Consider the following 21,627-nt stretch of genomic DNA (forward strand, 5'->3'; position numbering starts at 1 on the left):
CATTCTATTCCGAGAACCCCACTTGCTGGTGGCTCTTTTCTGATTCTCCCGCAAAAGGTGGTGACAGAAGGTTTGGAGATATTTTTAGATGACTGCCCAATCCCTGTTGCACAAGGTTGCTCGGGCATTTTAAGGATGCAATTTTCAGAAAGATAGTTTTGAGCTTATGTACTTCTTAAAAATATCCTAAATAGGCACATAAGTTTCTTTGAGAGAGTGTGAGAAAGAATATGAATATCCATTGGTTTACTGTCCTAATATTCACAATAGTTGGAGGGCTGAAACTGGTTGCCAGAAACTCAATTCGGGTGTCCCATGTGAGGGGTAAAAACTCAGTTCCTTGAGCTATCATCACTGCCTTCCAGGGTGTACATTAGCAGGAAGCTGGAGTCAGGAGCTGGGGGTGATCTGAAAGCCAGACACACCAGTGTGGGAAGCTAGGCCGTTAAATACCAACTGTGACAAGTATGTTTGTGAAGGAGCTCAAACTGGTGCCTGATGGGATGTCTGCGAGGGTAAAGGGACTCTAAGTTTTATGGCTGACATTTAATTAATTTGAAATTCTGTACCTAATTAAAGAATGACCGTGCATGCCTTAAGCATTAGCACCACAAGCCCTAGAAGTGACTACATACTTTCTCTGCCAGCTCTTTCTGAAGAGGATGCTGTTACAAATCAATCTCTTTTGAAGTGGTGCTTACCTACTTACCTCACTCCTGAGGAACCAATGGTATCTCCAGATGACTTGAAGTGTTTGTATACACAGGCTGCTATTGTAAGGGATTAAGATTATGGGTAGGATGCTCATAATGAAGACGTGCTATTTTGAAGGTGGTGAATACTTGACTTTTGTTGACATTTCCTTGTGGAGTACTCTCATTGTTTATAGCATACGTTAATAGGACATTTAAATCCCTTGCCAGCTCATGTGCCCACTCTAATCTGTTTTCTGTTGGCTTTGTGTAGTTTTACCATATACATAATTTAGAAGGAACTTTATTTCTAAAACACAATATGCTTCTTTACACTAAAAGGTAGCTGCAAAATCTTAGCTGATTGTCTCTTTTGTTTACTGAATGTAAATTTAGTAAATCTCGGTTAGTAACTTGCAAGGGTATTCATGAAGTGACATCAGAATTTTCTTGTTCCTATTAATTAAATTCTTATCATTCATTTGCCATAGCTCAAATAGTTGAACTGAGGTTTTTAGTAAATGGTCTTTTTGTTTCTGGCCAGGTTTTGAAGTCTTTTCTAATCAATGGATATGTGTTGCTGGTTGGCTTCCCAAAGTGTGGTGTCTGGGGTTGAAGAAAGAAAGTATCTTAGTCTGCTTTATGCTGCTATTGCAGTCCTAACACACTAGGCCATTTATAATGAACAGAATTTGGAGGGCTCATTATTCTTATGGTTGGCAAGACCAATACTAGCCTCTGTGGAGGATCTTGTTGCTATGTCCTTGCCTGAAGGAAGGCTGCACAGTGAAGAGGCAAAACAAATAAAAGAGCAGCAGTAGTGAATCCACGCTCGTGGTAATTGCTTTACACTTGTGACTGCTGCTGTGCCTCTAAATCTGTGTTGTGAAATATGTAAACAGTGTTCGCTGCATGTGTATACATATATATTTTTAAAAAAGAAAAAAAAAAGAGGTGCCAGTCAGATGAAATACTGTGTTGTTGGAGGACAGTGTAACTATAGCTATCCAAGGGGAAGAATTGGAGGACCCGTTATCTGCCTGCTGCTTTGCTGAGAATATAATTAAACTTTCAAAGGTGGAGGTCCGTCCGCTGACGTCGGACCCTCTGCTCTGAAACAAGTAAAGCAAAGAAGAAAAGCTGTGAGCGCTGTGGTATCTGGTTGACATTTCTGTGTTGCCTTCAGAATTGTATCAGAATCCACAAAGTAGTGATATGTCTGTGGGAAAAAAATGTCACTTTTTCTCTTTACGTTCCTTTTCTTAAAAATGACATCTATGTAATAATTCCTTGATGCATCTAATCTCTAGTTCCTGCTTTTAAAAGTGATTATATATATTTTAAATTTGTAAATTTATTTTTTATTGCAAAGTCAGATATACAGCGAGGAGGAGAGACAGAGAGGAAGATCTTCCGTCCGATAATTCACTCCCCAAGTGACCACAACGGCCGGTATTGTGCCGATCTGAAGCCAGCAGCCAGGAACTTCCTCCAGGTCTCCCATGCAGGTGCAGGATCCCAAGGCTTGGGCTGTCTTTGATTGATTTCCCAGGCCACAAGCAGGGAGCTGGATGGGAAGTGGAGCTGCTGAGATTAGAACCGGTGCCCATATGGGATCCTAATGCATTCAAGGTGAAGACTTTAGCCACTAGGCCACTGCACTGGGCCCAAAAGTGATTATATTTTCAATCACATTTCAACATTGCTATCCAGGAAAGATGGGTGGATTTTTTTTTGTCAATATGATCAATCACGCGGCTAAAAGTCCAATCAATTCTGTAAAGTATGTGCATGTAAATCAGGCCCTTAGATAAATTACTTTAAATATATATATATATATATATATATATATATATATATAGTTACCTTGGAAAGTTTGTGGCAAAATGAAATTAAAAGATAAGGTTATTTTGGTGGAAATAGTTTTTGAGATCTGTGCATAGTTTTCATAATACATGGTTTTCCGTGAATCTTTGAAGATCTATGGTATACATAGATTTCAAAAGCAACATCTTTCAGTTCCCTTCTCATGAATCGTTTGAAGTACCTTTATATATATTTTGCAAGCCAATCTACAAGAAAGAAAATGTCTTTTTTTGTGTGTGAACACACAGAAAGACATCTAATATCAGCATTAACATGGTGGTTGTGACACTGTATTGGAGCTATAAATTTAGCTGCTTTGTATAGAAAGTAGTTGCGCTTGAACAGAGCAGTAGAATTTATTTTGGGAATCTTGACTATTTCCTAATGTTGATGAGAATCCATTCTGACTTTAGAAACCTCAGGGTATAAATTGTGCTGATAATTGGTCTGAATGGAACCTGGAGAAAATGCTGATGTGTCCACAGTGAAGCAGAGTGATTCATCATGTAAGCTTCTTCATGGACAGCTCTGGCAGGGTGCAGATGAGGGAAGTAGGCAGGAAGGGATGAAAGCTCAGCGGGAACAGGGCTAGGATGGGCACATGGAATGTCCAGGTCTTTCAGGAAAAAGTTTCTGGATGATCATAATCTTTACCATTTAAAGTAAAAAGCCACTTCCTCATCTGCAACTTATCTTTCCATGCCACTAAGGTTTTATGCTCAAAGGATTATGTCTAGGCCTTTGTGGTTTCTTTTTTTTCTTAATTTATTTTTATTGTAAAGTCAGATATACAGAGAGGAGGTGAGACAGAGAGGAAGATCTTCCATCCAGTGATTCACTTTCCAAGTGGTCGCAATGGCCACTGCTGAGCCAATCTGAAGTCAGGAACCAGAAGCTTCTTCCGGGTTTCCCACACAGGTGCAGGACTTTAGGCCATATTCTGCTGTTTTCCCAGGCCACAAGCAGGGAGCTGGATGGGAAGTGGGACTGCCGGGACAATAACTGCTGCCTATATGTGATTCTGGTGCATGCCTGGCAAGGACTTTAGATGGTCGGCTAACACGCCGGGCCCCCTTTGTGGCTTCTTATTCAACTAACTTTCTGAACAATGGCTGGTCCTTTTGGATGGTTCAGAACTAGCTAATCAATTGTGTGCAATGTATGCGGCCATTGTTGTTGGGTTATGTTTGTGTTGGACAATTATTGAAAAAAGATAACTGAGACTGTGGATGCATATGCTTGAGAGCACGAACTAGGCAGTAGTTTGACATGACTGTTCTCAGTTTAGCGACTGGAAGTGCTCCATTGGTTTGCTTTCTTCAGAAACATGAGATTGATATTAATTTCGGAAACTTTAGAACTTGCCATAAGTCCAATCAGGAAAATAAGAATGATCAATAATATCACCACTTAGTGATATTGATTAACATGTAGATTATATCCTTTTATTGCTTTTTCTATCCATTGTTTATAAATCAATAAGCCTTTGATTGCAAGTGCAGGTAACTCAGTTATAAATGGAACAAAGGAGAGACAGGACAAAAAAAAATATTGATTCACTAAGCAAAGCATTGGGGCACTTCTAAATATTGGTAAAAATGATTTGATTTGAACAAAAGACTAGAGGAATTTCAAAACAACCATCAGACAGAATGATTGTCTACAGCTGCTGAAAACTTTGGATACCTCGTAGCTAAAATGGGTAAATGGATTTGGTTGTAGGAATTTTTCTTGCGACCTTACTTTCATGTTTGTTCCTGGTAATTCCTGGCAGATGGTAGCTGTCAAAAGATATAGTTCAGGATGTAAGCATGCTGGTCTGTCCTGACACTTGAATCCCCTTTATTTGATGTGCCCATCCAACTGCTCCCTGTATCCTCCTACGTTGTCTTGGCTCCTTGTGTGGTGTGTCACTGGGGACTTGTGAAACTGACGTCCCTTTTGGGAAATTGAGGTCCTGATCTCTGCCCCCAAAAGTGGCTTTATTGTTACCTTACTTAGATTGCATCACCATTCAGGATGTTAACAGCCAAGCAATGGCACAGATGTTTTGCGACTTGGGATATCTTTATCACCATCACAGTGGCTGAATTCCAGCTTGGCTCTTCTGCCTCTGATCCAGCCTTCTGTCAGTGCCAGGAGGCAGCAGGTAACAGCTTAAGGACCTGGGTCCTAGGCCCCCTTGTGAGAGAGCTTGGTTGAGTTCTAGACCACTGGCTTTCTCTTGGCCCAGCCATTGGTGTTGAATGTATTTGGGGAATGAACCAGCTGATGTGAGATCTGTCTCTGTGTTTTAAATTAAATTAAATTAAATTAAATTAAATTAAATAATGTAATGAATTAAAAACCCAACTAATTGAAATTTTGCTTCTCTTTTCAATAGAAATGAAGTATTAAAAGAATATGTGTAACTGATAATTATAATTAGTTGGGATAATTAAAGAATTAGTATACCAAAAAGTTTGTGAATCCATGGTTTTGTGTACATGGCATAGCCCAGAATTTCATAGACATTTATGTGACTAGTAGATCATTACTGGGACCACCTCTTTGTAAATGGCTTAGTGGCATCAAACAAAACATGTTTTAACACCACTGCAGAAGTCATAGCTTTTTTTTTTTTTTTTAATCCACTGTGTTGGTAGAAATTAAGAAGGAGGAAGTAGAATAAGGTAGGCAATATAAAATTTAAAGAATTCTAAAGGGCCAGCATTATGTTGTAGTGGGTAAGGCTGCATCTCATGTGAGTCAGTTCGTGTCCTAGCTGCTCCGCCTCCGATCTGCTTTCTGCCAGTGGTCTAGCAAAGGCAGTAGAAGATGGTCCAAGTCTCTGTGGGATGCCCAGATGAAACTCTGGACTCTGGTTTGAGTGGATCACGCTGGTCAGTGTGGCTTTGTGGGGAGTAAACTGACGGAAGATCTCTGTCTTGCCCCTCTCTGTGTAACTCTGACTTTCAAATCAATAAATCTTCAAAATTCTGAGTTTCTTGCAAGTATAATTTGAGTTCTGATAATGTTTTGTAAAATAAACCCAAGATAAATGAGTTTTTTTCTCATCTTGAAAAGATTGAACCATAGCTGTTTTCCTTCAAACCTGAGTACTTCTGGTTCTTAATACCTTTTGCCACCTCAAATTGAGCTTACCGCGCTCCTGCCTGAGATGGTTGCTACTTCTCTGAACCCCTGGTTCTTCATGCTGTTGACTCTGTGCAGCTGAATAATAATGTTGTGGAATATTAAGGATAATTGTGGTAATTGACAGCTTTTCTTGAGTGGGAGCTTATTAATACATAGATACCTAAGTATGTTTAAAATTATCCATTTTAATGAATGCTATTTGACTGTTTCAGTTTCTTAGATAATTTGGAACAGAAAAAGTAACCATCTAATTTACCTGTCTAGGGCTTGCTAGTATGAGAATTAATAGTAATTTTCTGGATTGGTTGAGGGAAAGATAGGTTGAGCAATAGGACAAAATCTAGATAATTCATATGGATCACTTTAAAACTCAATTTCTGCATGAAAAAGAAGTTTTGTCTATCAATTTGATGATGAACCCAATGTGTGAAAATTGACTCATTAGTTAAGATGGAATCATAAAAGTGTACATTGGCACACTTTGGTTTTAAGTGAACTAGAATTCAATGTAGTTTTCTTTAAGCTAAAACGGAATCGCCACATATGATTGAAAATTAGATGCCTTCAAGCATGGCTGGATCCATGCTATCTCTTGCTTGGCGCTGAGTTGCTCCATGTTTCTTCCCAGGCAGCCTGTTCCCTTAGGCTTGCAACAAGGCCATCTGCACGTCACAGCTTTTTTCTCATCTTAGCCTCTTGGTCTAAAGTAAGATTTATTATCTAGTAGTTCCAGCAAAAGGCTGACACTTATTCTGATCGGCTTGGATTGGGTATAGTGTCTTCCCAAAATGCAGTGGCACGGAGCTGTGGCCCTGTGACTGGCTAGTGAGTCTGTGGAGGTGAGACTAGCACAGTGGACGTGTAAGAGCTGTATAGATCCTGCTTCTCAAAGGAAGGTGGGGTGGAGCACTAATAGTCACTACAGTGTGTGTATGCTCTGAATACATGGATGTTCATGAAAGCTTGTTTTTGTTAGCGTAACTATTTCTCCTATCTTGAGATTTATTTTCTTCAAATATATTTAGGTATTTATTTGGAAAATCAGAGAGAAGGAGAGACAGAGATCTTCCATCCTTGGTTCACTCTGAAGAAGGTTTCAAGAGGCAGGCCAGGCTGAGCTCAGCCAGAAGTTTCTTACAGGTCTCCCGCATGAGTGGCAGGGTGCCAAGCACTTGGGCCATCTTCTGCTGTTTTTCCCAGTTCATTAGGAGGGAGCTAGGTCAGAAGTGGAACAGCCAGGACATGAACTGGCACCCACAAAAGATGCAGACATCACACGGCATGGCTTTACTCTCTATGCCACAGCACTGGCCCTCTGGACTTTTTCAAGTTTTATTTATTATTTGACAGGCAGAATGGAAGGAAGTGGGAGAAGACGAAGGATAGCGAGCGAGAGTGAATTTGAATCTGCTAGTTTATTCTCCAGACGCCTGCTGAAGCCGAGCCAGGCTGAAGCCAGGGTAGCTTGGAATTCCGCCTCGTCTCTGGCATGAGCAGGAGGGATCAAAGTACGTGAGCCTCTTCTGTTGTCTGCTAGGGCGCATTACTAAGAAACTGAGTTAGAATTAGAGAAGCGAGGTTGGAACTATGACATGTGAGCATCCCAGGTGGAGGCTACACCGTGTCTGCTCTTAAACATTTCTTTGATTTCTTTGGCAGACAGAGAACTAGATACAAGGAGAGGGCAGAGAGGAATGAGCAGAGAGGGGGGTAAAGGGGAGGGAAAGGGAGGGAGGGAGGGGGAGAGAGAGAGATACTGATTCACCCATTCCCTGGCTTCCTGCCCAAATTCTTAAAGTAGCCAGGGCTGTACCAAGCAAAGCTAGGAAGCAGGAACTCAATCTAGGCCCCCTACTCTCCCACGTGTGGTATAAAGACCCAAGTTCCAGCACAGCATCTGCTGCTTTGACCGTGTCTACTAGCAGGAAGTGAAGCCAGAACTTGACTCACGCGCTTGGGTATGTGATGCAGGGCTTCTAAGTAGCACCTTAATGGATAGGCAGTTGTGCCTCCCCCGTTTGTCATTTCTTGTACTTAAAAATGTGAAAATGGGGCCCAGTGCGATAGCCTAGTGGCTAAAGTCCTTGCTTTGTATCGGCTGGGATCCCATTTGGGCACCAGTTCTAATTCCGCCAGCCCTGCTGCCTCACCCAATTCCCTGCTTGTGGCCTGGGAAATAGGTCGAGAACAGCCCAAAATCTTGGGTTCCTGCACCCATGTGGGAGACCCGAGAAAGGCTTCTGGCTCCTGGCTTCAGATTGGCACAGCTCTGGCCATTGCGGCCATTTGGGGAGTAAATCGTTGGATGGCAGATCTTCCTCTCTGTCTCTCCTCTCTGTGTATCTGACTTTCCAATTAAAACAGTAAATGAATCTTAAAAAATAATGAAATTTGAGGGACTTATGTATATTAAGGAAGCTTCAAGAAGTTCATGGAAAGTATGTGTTATGAAAAAATGCATAAGCCTGTCTGTTCAGTATTACATGAGCTTGGAAGCACCTTTTATTTTATTTTATGTGTATTTTTAGAGTGCTGTTAGATCATTTGATTGTGATAGTTTTGAGCACCACAGAATCTACTTGCAACCGTTACTCTTATTTTGAAAGGTAGAAGTGAATATTTGAAAGGATGATTATGTAAATTAGTTGATGGTAGCATGCTAAAAGCAAAGCGGTAGTTATTTCTTATATTTTGAGAGTTCAGTACATCAGTTGATAGTAGCATGTAAAAACTTAAAGTGGAAGTTATTTTTTCTTAGATTTTAGAGGTTTATTCTTTTTCTCATTGCGGAGTTTGTGAAGGAGGTGGAGGAGCCCGAAGTCCTCCTAGCACCCACTGAAGGGAGTTGATGTGGCTTGTCATGCTGCATCTGAGCTGTTCGTTATGACGGTTGTTTCTGTTAAGACTGTTCTTTTGGTAGCCTGCAGGGTAGCCGCAGTGGGATGCTTCACAGGATGAAAATACAGGACTCATTCACAAATGGTGTTTTGGTGGATACAGTACAGAATGTTTCTTATGTCTGTGGTTTCTGCCCCCTCTGAAATCCATCATGTTCACCGTCCATGTTCTTATGGCGAGCTGACCATTGTTTGTCTTTTAATTAAAGCAATTTCTCACCACATGGAGATCACACATTGGGGTTTGGCAAGTAAGAAATAGGATTGAAACTAACCAGGTTGATGTGAAGTTGTCTCATTTACTAGTTGTTAAACTTGAGAGAGTCCTTACATCCAACAGAAACTGTTTCCGTTGCTTGTGTAAAATAAGTGAGCAGATGGCAAGCGCATAAAGCAGTGCAGGTATATATCCATTGTAAATGAGCATTTTGTATATTGCATGTTTTTCAACTTATTTATGTAAAGTGTACACATTACATTTTTACTGATCGGTTTTCCTATTATGTTTTATTTTTCAACCTGTAAATTTCTGAGGACAGGAACTTCATCTTAGAAAATATTTTGTTATCTTTGAACAAATAGTGTATTACCTAAACTAAAACCTAATAATTACTCATCAATTGCATTACTAAGTGGAAGTTGCTGTGCCAGACGGCAGGGTCGCCATTTCATTGCACCCGGCTCTTCTCCGAGTTGCACTGAAGAAGAGCTAGGGAAAACAGGCGGTGAGAGATTACATCTGAAGTCCCGGGACAGAGCTTGTAGCATCCGATTTTTTCTCACTCGTTCTTTCACCTATTTTTTTCCATCTTTTAAAAAATGTACATTTTACTGCGCCTGAAGTAGGCAAAAGGTATTTCCAGAGCAAACCATTGGGAAATAGTATTAAATGTTGTAATGAGAAAAAAAAAAAAAAAGAAAAGGAGACTGGATGGCCATTCCAGAGTTGTTGTGGAGTTGTTGATTGCTGGCCTTTGAGAGGCGTTTTAGTAAGGGGTCCGAGGTGGGAGGTCTGGCTTGAGGAGTGAGAGATTCGGAAGACAATGTGGTAGACAGAATCAGCTCTCTTCCTCCTGCACCTGTAGATTCAACCAACTGTGAATTGAAAGTGTTTCACTGATGACAAATATAAAGTACAGCAGTGAATGGAGCACAAAGCAGGTGTAGGTATTACATGTCCTAATAGAAACACAGATTAGGTGTGGTGTGGGGATTGGAGAATTCCCCCTAACAGAGGAAAAAGAAGGAGCACTTAAAGTGAGGCTTATTCAACCTTGAATGACTACTGTAATTTAGTGACATGCAGCTGATTTAAAGTTGGATCAAGTGGAAAAGAATGAGGACCGCTTTCAAAGCATTTTCTCTTTCTGTTTAAAGTGTCTTGTTTTATTTCAGATTTGCTTGAAAGGCAGATTTACAAAGAAAAAGAAATAGAAGAGAGCTTGTGTGTCTGCTGCTTTGTTCCCAAATGCCCCAACAACCAGGTCTAAGGCCAGGTTGAAGCCAGTAATCTGTGACCCCCATTCTGATCTCTCTGATTGGGGGTAAGGGCCAGGGCTTTTGTAAAACAGGCACACAATCGTTTGTGAGTCACAAGGGGATTCTGAGTTGCTCTGGGAAGAAGGACACACGGGCCAGGGCCACTGTGCGAATTTATTAGCGAATTCAGAATGGACTGTTCCGTGGTCAGGGCTGGCAGAGGTTTCATCACTCGGGCTGTCTCTCAGGGATAGTGGCTGCCCGGGTGAACTCCAAGGCCAAGCTCAAACCTAGCAGGAGTGAAGGTGGTGATGTGGGTGTGAGGGTGGGCAGCACCCACCATTTTTCCGCTTTTCTTCTTATCACTGGTGGAGGTTTGGGAGCCCTTGTTCCCCCCATCTCAACTCTCACCTCCAACCCCTGCCAACCACCACATTGTCAGCTTGAATGAGGGCACTTGTAAGACATGACCACATTGATGTAGGAGCCTCCAGCAAATTTTACAGCGACTCCAAAAGCTAAAACATATTCTAACCAGAACATGGACTTAAAAGAAATCAAAGCAAATTAGAAGCATTCATGTCACCTTCATCTACATACTTCCTGTGCTGACGAAGGGGATTGGATGAATTTGATGCCTGCTCTTTCTCCCAGCAACCCTCCCTGTCGCTTTTCCTTTGGTTCTCACTTATAGTAAGGTTAAATTAGTAATTGCTTAGAGTTGCAATCTATTGCGATGTGATATAAGTTGACTTTCTGACACCCTTTGTGTTAAGCTGCAGTTAAAGGGTTTTTATGTTTCCTCTTGCTCTCCGTCATATTTTCAAGAGTGTAGGTGCCCTTTTGTGTTCTCATTGCCGACTATATGTATCCTGCAGTCAAACAAGCAGAACTTTAATAACTTATTTTTTGCTATATAATTTATTTTCACCATGCCAGGTGCTCTCAAGCCCTGTGAGGCTTTTGTCTGTGAAGATTTTGCTGGTTAGAAGCTAAGCAGGTTTTGCCACTAAGCCCTGGCAAGTTTTAGAACTTTAATTTAGTCTCCTGTTGCAGCTATTACCATCATCACCATCATTCTCTTTGGCAGATGGAGAACTTGAGACACAGAGGGTTAATTAGCATGTCTCAGGTCACATAGCTTATAAGTAACAGGGATTCAAACCCAGGCAAGTCCAGTTATCTCAGTGCAATGTTGTCCTTGTGTTAAGTCCATTCCCCCGTATGATCAAAGGTTGCAGGAAGCTATGAATTCCTGACAGTTCACTGTGGGGCTCACACTCTGGGTATCTTCGTGTTAAGAGTGACATTGGCAGTTGAGAAATGTATGTGGTAGCCAAGGAGGAGGCCCCTCCCATAGGTTGTTATTGACCAGACAAATCACTGTGACATGTACTTCTGATTCCTGGGAAATCTTATGGGGGCAATTGGGGAGGGAAATTTATTGAATAGCGTCGTGGTTTATGACACACAGTTTTAGAATTTTGCTCGGCAAGAAATGTTGACACTTGTTGCTTAGGGGGAACCGTTTATAGTAAATAAGACCCTCTAGGCAAAGTGTTGGGCATGGTAGCTAGAAAGCCAGACTTGGAGTTCATGACACTCCTCCCGTTCCATATTCGACGGAAGCCACTGTTGAGTTGCTGTGTAATAAATAATGGTTTATACTTTCCTAAGTTGGGAATGCCAGACCACAGGGTTATGCCCTTGCTGAGTGGGGCCATGTGCTGTCTATGTAGGAGAATGTTATTCAAACTGGAGAAACATTTATTCTTCTCTGTTAGAGTTGGGGTCAGGCCTACATTGCATCTTTAGAAATGTTCAAAAAGGTGCTTGTCTTGACCTAGACTTCTCCCTCCTAAAGGCTAGTTCTTCTAAGGGGAAATTGAGTGCTGAATTTTGATCAAAAATGAATTAGTTTTGCGATTGTCAGTTTTAGAACTACTATGAATACAGTGGCCAGACATGTAGTAGTATGAATATTGTACTCCTTACAAGGAATGTCCAGCTTCCAAATTCTGCTTGTAATTTTTTTGTGGCTTCCCTGATTCCTTAAAAAATGTTCCTTTCCATTTATTGGGTGAAAAAGACATTGAAAATGTTTTCACACATAAGTCCTGGAACCTTACAGTTTTTTTTCACCAAGTAGTATTAACAAATATAAAAGCTGGTTTTATTTTAAGTTTAAACCCTGATTGGACATCTGATAATAAAATAAACTGGCATTTTTAATTGTGCCAGTAGTATTATAGAGTCTTAAAGATAATTCTATCTCTTATAGACATATATTGAAATAACGATGGGAAACGTTCTTGATGGATATTGCTATCCTTCCCATCACAACCACTTTCCTTGTTCTTGTTGCTGAGCTTCATGTCCAGAGTCTCTCAAATGGTGACTGGCAGCACTGTGAACCTTCCCTGGCAGTGATGTCTTTCAGATGAGAGTGTTTCCAGAAAGTTCATGGAAGATGTGTGTTATGAAAAGAGAACTATACATAGACTTAAATTTGGGGATTTCTTTTGGGATCTAAATAAGCATGTCTTTTGTTCCTATTTCCTATGAATTTTTCAAAGTGTCTTCATGGTTCCATGAAGTTTTGACACAAATTCTACTTCTGACATCACCAAGTTTTTGTTCCTGTGTTGTATTCTCATCTCTGTTGATCAATTCCCTCTGCTGTTGGCCCATGTCATGTGGGTTTGTTATTGGGCGACAAGAAGACAACCCAACCACACACAGTATCTATGTGTGAACTAGCTAATGTTTGGAACGCAGCTCTGAGACTAAAACGAAGTGGCATGATTCATCAATGATCTTGATAGACTGGATTCGTTGGCTCTGTAATAATTAGTGCACTAAAGAGTTAGCCACAACCTTTTTACTTCATGCCATTATAGTTAATATCCAGTGTTAATTGAAGTTGAACTGTGTTGTTACTGAAATACCTGCAAATTAGAGAAGAACTCAGTGAAGGCTGCCTCAATGCCAAGAAGGATTTTATGGATATATATATGTATTTTTTTTCTCTGCTAAAGTGCAATCACATTTTGCCTGCATTTTTATTGTTCATTTAATTTTATATTGTATACATGTCAACTCCCCACTTCCCTCCTCCAGCAATCTCAACCTTGTGTTTTATGACTGCGTGGTATTTTATTACAAGAACATCTAGCAACTCAATCCATGTCTTCCAGTTAAGCAGGAAGGGTTTTAATCTCCCAGAGCCACCACTGCTGCCTTCCAGGGTCTCTGGTAGCAGGAGACTGGAGTGCTTGCACACTCCACTGTAGACTGTCGGCACTTTAACCGAAGTCTTAAATGCCAGACCAAGCACTGGCCCTGGCACATACTTCTTAAACATTTTTCATTTTTTCCCAAATTTCCCATTTAGGGACTAGCAGAGGAAGGTGACACATTGTGCATTATCATTTCCTTTTAATTTTACTCATTTTTTTGGGGGGGGGGTAAAAAATGCATCTGATCTTAATGATTAGTTTGATTACCAGTTAAATATTTTTCATGGATTTGTAGTAAATTTTGATCTATGAAATCATATTCTGTCCTACACTGAAGTTATTTACAGATCTTAAGGACTGTGGTTCATTGAGTTGTTTGTGTACATATATGAGGAACCTTCAAAAGCTCATGGAAAATGTGTTATGAAAAACTATGCCTGGATTGAAAAATGATGTTATGATAAAAAAAAAAAAACTTTTCTTTACATTTTCCATGACTTTTTCAAAATGCCCTCATAGTTCCTCAAATTTAGCTACACATGCATATGTGTGTGAAGGACATTGACATATAGGTGCCATTCTTAGTTTTAGTCAGGGACTATAGATTATAATCAGTGGCCTGAGTTTTGTAACGTGATCATCCATTTTCCAGTACTTCTCCCTGTCGGTGTGTCTCTGTCTCCCTTTTAAGAAAGGAAAAATAACCCATGACCTGGAGGAAATTCTAGTTAAAATTTCATTACATGATTTTCAGCAGATGGGGTCAAAAGGAGCTAGTAGGGCATTCAATTATGTGCTTAAGAGTGTTGGAAGATGTGTTTTTTCCCTTCAAGTGTGCAATATTTTACTTGGGCTTGTTTTTCAAGTGCACTGAAGTGTAAACTTTTGGGGTCCTGCCATTATGTAAAGAAGAGGCCCCATTTTGTTAAATATTCCTTCATCAGCTTTGCAGTTGGCCAGTTATGTGCAGTGAGCAGTCTGTGAGGGCGTGGGCTTTAGGCATTGGACAGAGTCAGGCTGGGTGGGAGGCGTGGCTCCAGGGGGGAACTCAGATTGGGGTGTTTGGTGGCACCTCCCACTGCTGTATAGAAAAGTGATTGGCTCAAGATGATTTCCCTGTAATAATTTTGGATAGGTCATAAGTGGGAGGGAAGGAGAGTCATGCGGTTGGACCTCAGCTCATCCTAGGGCTAAAGGTTCTTTATCACACGCCACACAGACCTAGTGTGCTGTCCTGGAGCGTGGTCGTCAGCTAAGACACACAAGAGAAGGCTTGCTTATTTATTTTTAGTTAATTGAATTTTTTTTTTGTTTTTACTTTTTGCCTTTAGACTGGGGATAAGAGAGGCTTATGAGAAAGATGTCCACTGAAAATGGGGAGGAGAAGCCCAATAACGCAGAGGAGCGAGGGAGAGCGCGGAGCAACACTTTCCTCTGGGTTGTCCAGCCAATGTTTAACCTCAGTATTTTCACTTCCGCAGTCTCTCCTGCCGCAGAACGCGTCCGATTCATCTTGGGGGAGGAGGATGACAGCCCAGCACCCCCTCAGCTCTTCACCGAACTGGATGAGTTGCTGGCCGTGGATGGGCAGGAGATGGAATGGAAGGAGACGGCCAGGTGAGGCATGACGAAGTGTTAGCAGTAGTGACCCGGGCAGCAAGTGCAGGACAAGGTAGCCAGGCTGGGGCACATTGAACAACTGAGCTCAGTGTTGGGTGGGATGGAGAATGCATGGGTCTGTTTCTTAAATTTCTTTTACATTGTCATGGATGCCAGGTATCCCTTGTGTCATGTGAGAGTGTTGCTTTATTGAGCATTGCATTTCATTGAGCGGTATTATAATTTGGACTTTTTAAAGGACTGTGGTATAAATCTCATTTTTGCTGTGCTCTGCAGTGGTAGAATAGTTCAAGAGGATAAGAGGCTCAACTCCCAGAGGTGGTGGTGGAGGGGTGTGTTCCATGTCTGCCCACTCGAGGAGTCTGGTGAATGCCTGTCTGACTCCTCCCCATTGCCTGTTAGGAGGAGTCATGCTTATCAAGGAGTTGCTGTTATTTCAAGTAAAGCCTTGGCGTCTGCTTCATACCCAGTTCAAAGCCAGTATAAGGTTCATCTGAATTTGGAGTTTATTTGCCTCAGTTTACCTTCTTGTGCTGCCCTATGTTTTCTCTATGATGCTCAGGTTTTTAGGACTTTGGATTTATCATCAGAGTGGACAATAATGTCTACTACTGATAATATATATGTGTGCTGTGTAAAACATGCAAAATACAAATATAAAATATATGTAAAAATTATGCCACATTGCTTAGATACATACATATATGGAATTGTTGTGTAAGTTATTCAGTACTGTACAAGCATCAGATTTTCCCAGTCTGATGATAGCAGAGATTTTATTTACATATTGATTTAAATATATGCTCCCAACTCAATATTTTGTGACATATAATTATGTAATATAAAAATTGGATACAACGCAACTTTTAATCTCATCATTAGTTCAATGATATCAATGCTTTCATTTTCACAAGTAAAATAATGTTTGTGTATTTTTGTAGTCTGGAATTCAATTCAATCACTGTTTTATGTTTATGCATTTTTAGAAAGTTTGAATCATTTATTTTTAAATATTTATTTATTTACATTGAAAAGGCAGATTTTACAGAGAGAAGGAGATACAGAAACATCTTCTGTCTGATGATTTACTCCCCAAGTGGCCGCAGTGGCTAGAGCTGAGCCAATCTGAAACCAGGAGCCAGGAACTTCCTCCAGGTCTCCCATGAAGGTGCAGGTTCCCAAGGTTTTGGGCTGTCCTCGACTGTTTTCCCAGGCCACAAGCAGGGAGTTGGAAGGGAAGTGGAGCATCCAGGATCAGAACCACCGTCCATATGGGATCCTGGCACATGCAAGGCGAGGACTTTAGCCACTATGCTATTGCCCTGGGCCCAATCATTTACTTTTATTTCAAAGGCAAAACAACATAGAGGCAGTGCAGGAGAGTTACATAAATGCTGAGATTTTTCATCCACTGATTCATTCCTGAAACACAGTAGCTGGGAGTGGACCAGTTCAAAGTCAGGATCAAGGAACTCCATCTAGGTCTCTCACATGGGGTCAGGCGACCAAGTGTTTGACCTGTCACTTGCTGCTTATTAGGGTGTGCATTAGTAGAAAGTTGAATCAGAAGCAAAGAGGGTACATGAACCCAGACCCAGACCCAGACCCAGACCCTGTAAGGGGTGCTGGTCTCCTTGCCAGCACCTTAGCTCTCTGAGCACACCCCAACCCCCAGACCCATGTTTTTGAAATGAATAGTTTCCGTTAGGCCTGTTTGAGGTTCTTGAAGTGAGTGAAAGGAGCTCATATTGTACATCTTTGTATCTTGTGGGAAAGTTCGAAGTGATTTTAATTTAAAGATTTATTTATTTATTTTATTGGAAAGACAAAAAGAGTAGAAACAAAGATCTTCCATCCGTTGGTTCATTCCTCAAGTGGCCATAAGTGTGGGAGTGGAGTTGATTCAAAGCCAGGAGCTGGAATGTTCTTCTGTCTCCCATGTTGGTGCAGCATCTTGTTGGGCCATCCTCTCCTGCTTTCCCAGGCCATGGCCTGGCAGCTGGATGGGAAGTGGAAGAATGAGGAAGGCCAAATAATTGTGTTTACAAAAAAATAAAGCTAGAAGTCTTCTCCTGTGGCTAGAGGTAGAAAATGAATTTGTGTGTGCTGTTTTGGTTTTAGATAGGATATTCTAGACTTGGAAAGACACTATTGTTAAAATTATTTATGATTTAAGAGCAGATGCACTATACGGAAGCAGTAACTAGCCATTTGTTTTCTGGATGAAGACTCTTTTAAGAGTTGACGAAAGAGCTTTTTATAAAAAATGTGTATATTATTATCATTTTAGATTCATGTCATCGCTAAGTTAGTTAGAATTGTTGTGTTTTATTACTCAGATTTATGCTTTGTATGTTGTGAATTTACTATTATTCCCACAACTTTAAATACTATTGAATGTCTTCATCCATTTGCTATTTTAATACTGGAGAAGCTTCATAGATTAATTTATTTGCTAAATGGTGAAGTGCTTTGATTTCTTACCAAGAATTTCTAGGTAGCTCAGTCCCGACAGAAATACTCACTCTTGACAAATTTAGTAGGGTCCTTGGAGGTTGCTTATCTTCTATAACTTAAGCATACTCAGGAAAAAAAATGCAGTTTACTGTAGCATTTGTAAATATTAAGAAAAAAGGCCTAATTTTAAAGTATTTTACTTCCCATTTGCTAGATAATTCTGTTTCAATAGATACCTACAGAGGGTGCATTTGATAAGCTCTCATATTTGATAGCTAATTGGTAGTTTCATTTCCTAATTAAAAAGCTTTTGGTAGGACATTTTCACAAACGTTAATGCTCTCTTTTGAAATTCTTCCTTCTTTGTTCTTCTGGGACCTCTTCCCCTGGTAAAGTTACTGTTTCTCACTTTTTCTCTCAGAATTGATTACGTGTATAGCAAAAATCCTCTATGAATTGGAAGGCTTCAATCTCTGGGTGTCTCCTGCTTCCCCTGTCACTCATTCTTTCAAACAAATAAATTTTCAGAACAAAATTTTCCAAAAGAAGGATTCCAAAGTCAGGACTTTTACTGGTACCTCCATTTAATTCTTTCTTTTCCTTCTTTATAATGGAAAATGAATTGTGTTTTGTAGCCTGAATTGAATGACATGTTGGTCTAATCTTTGCTTCCCACCAGATATTTAGCATTAAACAAGTTGTACCGTCCTTATAATCTCTAGTTTTCTAGATTATCCAATGAGAATCATATTGAGTTGCAGTCTCAAACATTATGAATATCTTACAAGTCCAAAATTTCATCCTTGCATCTTGAAGAGCTGACTGGATTCTGATTCTGGGTAGAATTCAGAAGGGATTCTCTGTGTTTTCTTTCACAAAAGTACAATCTATTATATGACCCCTGTTCCTAGAGGGTAGAGAGATAACTCCATTGTATAGGCAATTCAACATTGAGTGAAATGGCCATAGTAATTTAATTTCAAATTCCTAAAGATTAAAATGTCCTTGTGTACTTTAACATCCTTACAGACTATTTTTTTTTGAGAGTACATGTGCAATTCTGGTGGCCTAATTGGTCCCCAAGTGATTACAATCCTGGGGAGGATGCATGTTGGCAGTACACTGAGTGTCGGTGGAAGTTGTTCAGGAAGAAGTGGTACCCACAGATATTCTCCACTCTTCAATATTCTGAAGCTATATAATATGTATTATGTTTAAATAAACATAAGTATAGTATATTTATATTTCTTCTATATAGGACTCTCCAAGTTCCTACTAACTAACTGTAAATGTGATAGTATTCTGTACCCTTTGCTGTCTTCATCACGTTAATTCAACCGAAGACAAGGACCATCTTACTTGTTTCAGATTGTCTTACAGTGTCTTCTTGGTAATAGTTGCATGATAATATTTGTTGAATGTGTGGATATATTAGAGCTTACTAACTTAGAAACAATTACCCTGAAGGTTCTACTTTCTTAGAAACATTGGTTGACCAAAGTGAGACAGACCCTAAGTACACCGTTGGCAGAGCTCAGGAGGGGACCTGGGACATCGGCATGTATATCCCGTATCTAGACTTTTATTTATTTGGGACCAGATAATTGGAACGCTGATAGGGGTCTTAGAATTAACCAGTCTGTAAAAAAGGTCTGCATCTGTTCCTCTTCTGAATCTTCCTGTCTCTATAAGTAATTCCATTCTTCTAGTTACTTAAGCCAGAACCTTGGAGTCCTCCTTTGCTTATGCCTTTCTCCACACTTGCTTCCTGTCAGTTGGAAAATTCTGTTTTACTCTCATATGTATGCATCTCACACTTGATACTTCCACAATAGTTCAAGGCACCATCATCTGTCATCTAGCCTTTTGCAAATGAGTCCGAGTTGGTTGGTCTCCCTCTCTGCTCTGCTTCCCTCATGAACTAACCATCACAATCTTTTCAACCTTTGCCTGTATTTCTCCTCCTCGTTCAGTCTGCTGCAGTCCCCCTTGCTGCTAGTGTGCCTCTGTCACAAACATCACCCATTCCCCCTGAGATGTTCTTCCTACCACGCTCTTCTGCAATTATCTTTGTGGCTCCTTTGCTCACATCCTTCAAGATTTTAATCAAACATCACCTTCTCAGTGCTGTCCTAATGATGATTGAAATGTCCCCCGACATTTCCTGTCCCTTCCCCACCATCGTTGTTTACCTTAGCTCTCACCACTGCTAAGCTTATTCTATATCAAGTTATTCTCTTTGCCAAAGAATCGAAGGTCTTTGAGGGCAAGGATTTTTTAGGGTTGTGTTTTTTTTTTCTCATTATATTTCTAGTTTCTAGAAGTATCTGCAATGCGGACCATACTCAAGATGTATGGATTAGATAAGTTAGTAAAGAAAGCAGATCTTGATGCTTAGTTTGCTCTTCTGCAGTTTGGAGGTGATGATCCATGGAGAAGTGTTCCTATTTTCAGAAATCTTTCCTTCCTATGACATAGTCTGCTGCAAAATGTTTTTGTGATAGTTTTTTTAAATAAATTTATGTGTTTACTTATTTGGAAGGCTGAGTCATAAAGGGAAAGACAAAGAGATCTTTTATCTGCTGGTTGATCCCCTGAAAGCTCAAGGCAGCTGGGGCTCGACCAGGCTAAAGCCCAGAGCCTGGACTCCATCTAGATCTCTCATTGTGTGGCAGGAACCCAACTCCTACCTCCCAGGTGCGCTAATCAGCAGGATGTTAGATCAGAAGCACAGAATAGGCAGCGCTCAAATGGGAAGTGGGTGTCGTAAGCACATCTCACAGTGCCGGTCGTATGATAATTTACAACTTGCATTTATAGTGGCCAGTTTTCAGACAAGACAGTTTTTTCTCTTTCCTATTAAAAAATCTGAAGCCTCCGAGACTAACAAAAGATTTAGGGCTTAGCAGGCCTTCATTTGATACATGGAGTTGTGGCATGCATCTTTTTCTGCCTGCCTTGCAAATTTGAATTTGCTGTGAAAACCCCAACTGTGGACTGCTTTGTTCTGTAGAGACTTAACCTTAGACTCAGGTGGGTTAGCATAGTTTCTACTGGAAGCCTACACTCCCCATAACATAATAGCATTCTGCTTTTCTTTTTTAAGCTTCTGTACTTTCAGTTGGCTAATGATTGGGTTTGGCCATGCATATCCTACACTGATTCTGGGACTTCCTGGGATTCTAGTCTTCCCCCAGGGACTTCAGGTTGGCCCTGTGCCTGCATTTGAATAGTAGAGGCGATGTCACTTTGGAAGTCTCAGAAAGCACAGTGGTCATGTAAGACTATGAAATAGAAAAGTCTTTATGTGGAGTTTAAAGTCACAGCTTATTTCTTTATTCTCTTTTCCATATCTTTTCCCTATTTTTTTTTCCTATAAATGATAGAACTTTGAATTTTTTTATGGACCTTCCCAAATAGAGTACAAGTTGAAAACTACATAGATGGCACACTTATCAGACCTGAGAAATGTGTATGGTCCATAGAATCCCAAAGAATTTCACTCTCTTAAAAAGGGATTTGATATGGTTAGAGTAACATTCAGTAACAAAGGTGTCATAATAAGAAGTTATTTGAGGGGCCCGGCAGCATGGCCTAGCAGCTAAAGTCCTCACCTTGAACACGCCGGGATCCCATATGGGTGCCGGTTCTAATCCCGGCGGCTCCACTTCCCATCCAGCTCCCTGCTTGTGGCCTGGGAAGCAGTAGAGGACAGCCCAAAGCTTTGGGACCCTGCACCCACGTGGGAGACCCGGAAGAACTTCCTGGTTCCCAGCTTTGGATCGACATAGCATCGGCCCCCTGTTGTGTACACTTGGGGAGTGAATCATTGGATGGAAGATCTCCCTCTCTGTCTCTCCTCCTCTCTGTATATCTGACTTTCCAATAAATAAATAAATCTTTTTTTAAAAAAAGAAGTTATTTGAAATTGGTGAGGAAGCGTGTGTTCCTTGCTAAGAACTTCCAGGTACGTGAGCATTGGCTAATGGGATACCTGAAACAAATTGGTCCAGCCATATGACAGCCCAAAGTCAGGAGGAGGGGACACCCATCTCCCCTGCCCACGATCTTCATTTCTTTGAGTGACCTCTACCAGAGTGATTTTCTGCCTTAGGTTTCCCTTTAGTGAACTTTGAGATACACGACACTGGACTTCATCCATGTTAGATGGCATGTGTGTTAATGTCATGCCTTGGAATGTCCCCACAAACCTGGATTAAGAGGTTTGCCATCACAAGT

General features: G+C 40.7%; 1 protein-coding gene across 1 annotated transcript in view; it reads left to right on the top strand.

Moving 5' to 3' along the window:
• Positions 1-21,627, top strand: part of SLC4A4 (solute carrier family 4 member 4) — a 331,827-nt gene that overhangs the window by 122,288 nt on the left and 187,912 nt on the right. The window contains exon 4 of the mRNA XM_040966902.1: positions 14,793-14,928. Within this exon, the coding sequence (XP_040822836.1) occupies positions 14,793-14,928 (136 nt within the window). The remainder of the gene's footprint in view (positions 1-14,792; positions 14,929-21,627) is intronic.

Source organism: Ochotona curzoniae, unplaced genomic scaffold (genome assembly GCF_017591425.1).
Source record: "Ochotona curzoniae isolate NIBS_2020 unplaced genomic scaffold, NIBS_Ocur_1.0 scaffold_4506, whole genome shotgun sequence".
NCBI lineage: Eukaryota > Metazoa > Chordata > Mammalia > Lagomorpha > Ochotonidae > Ochotona > Ochotona curzoniae.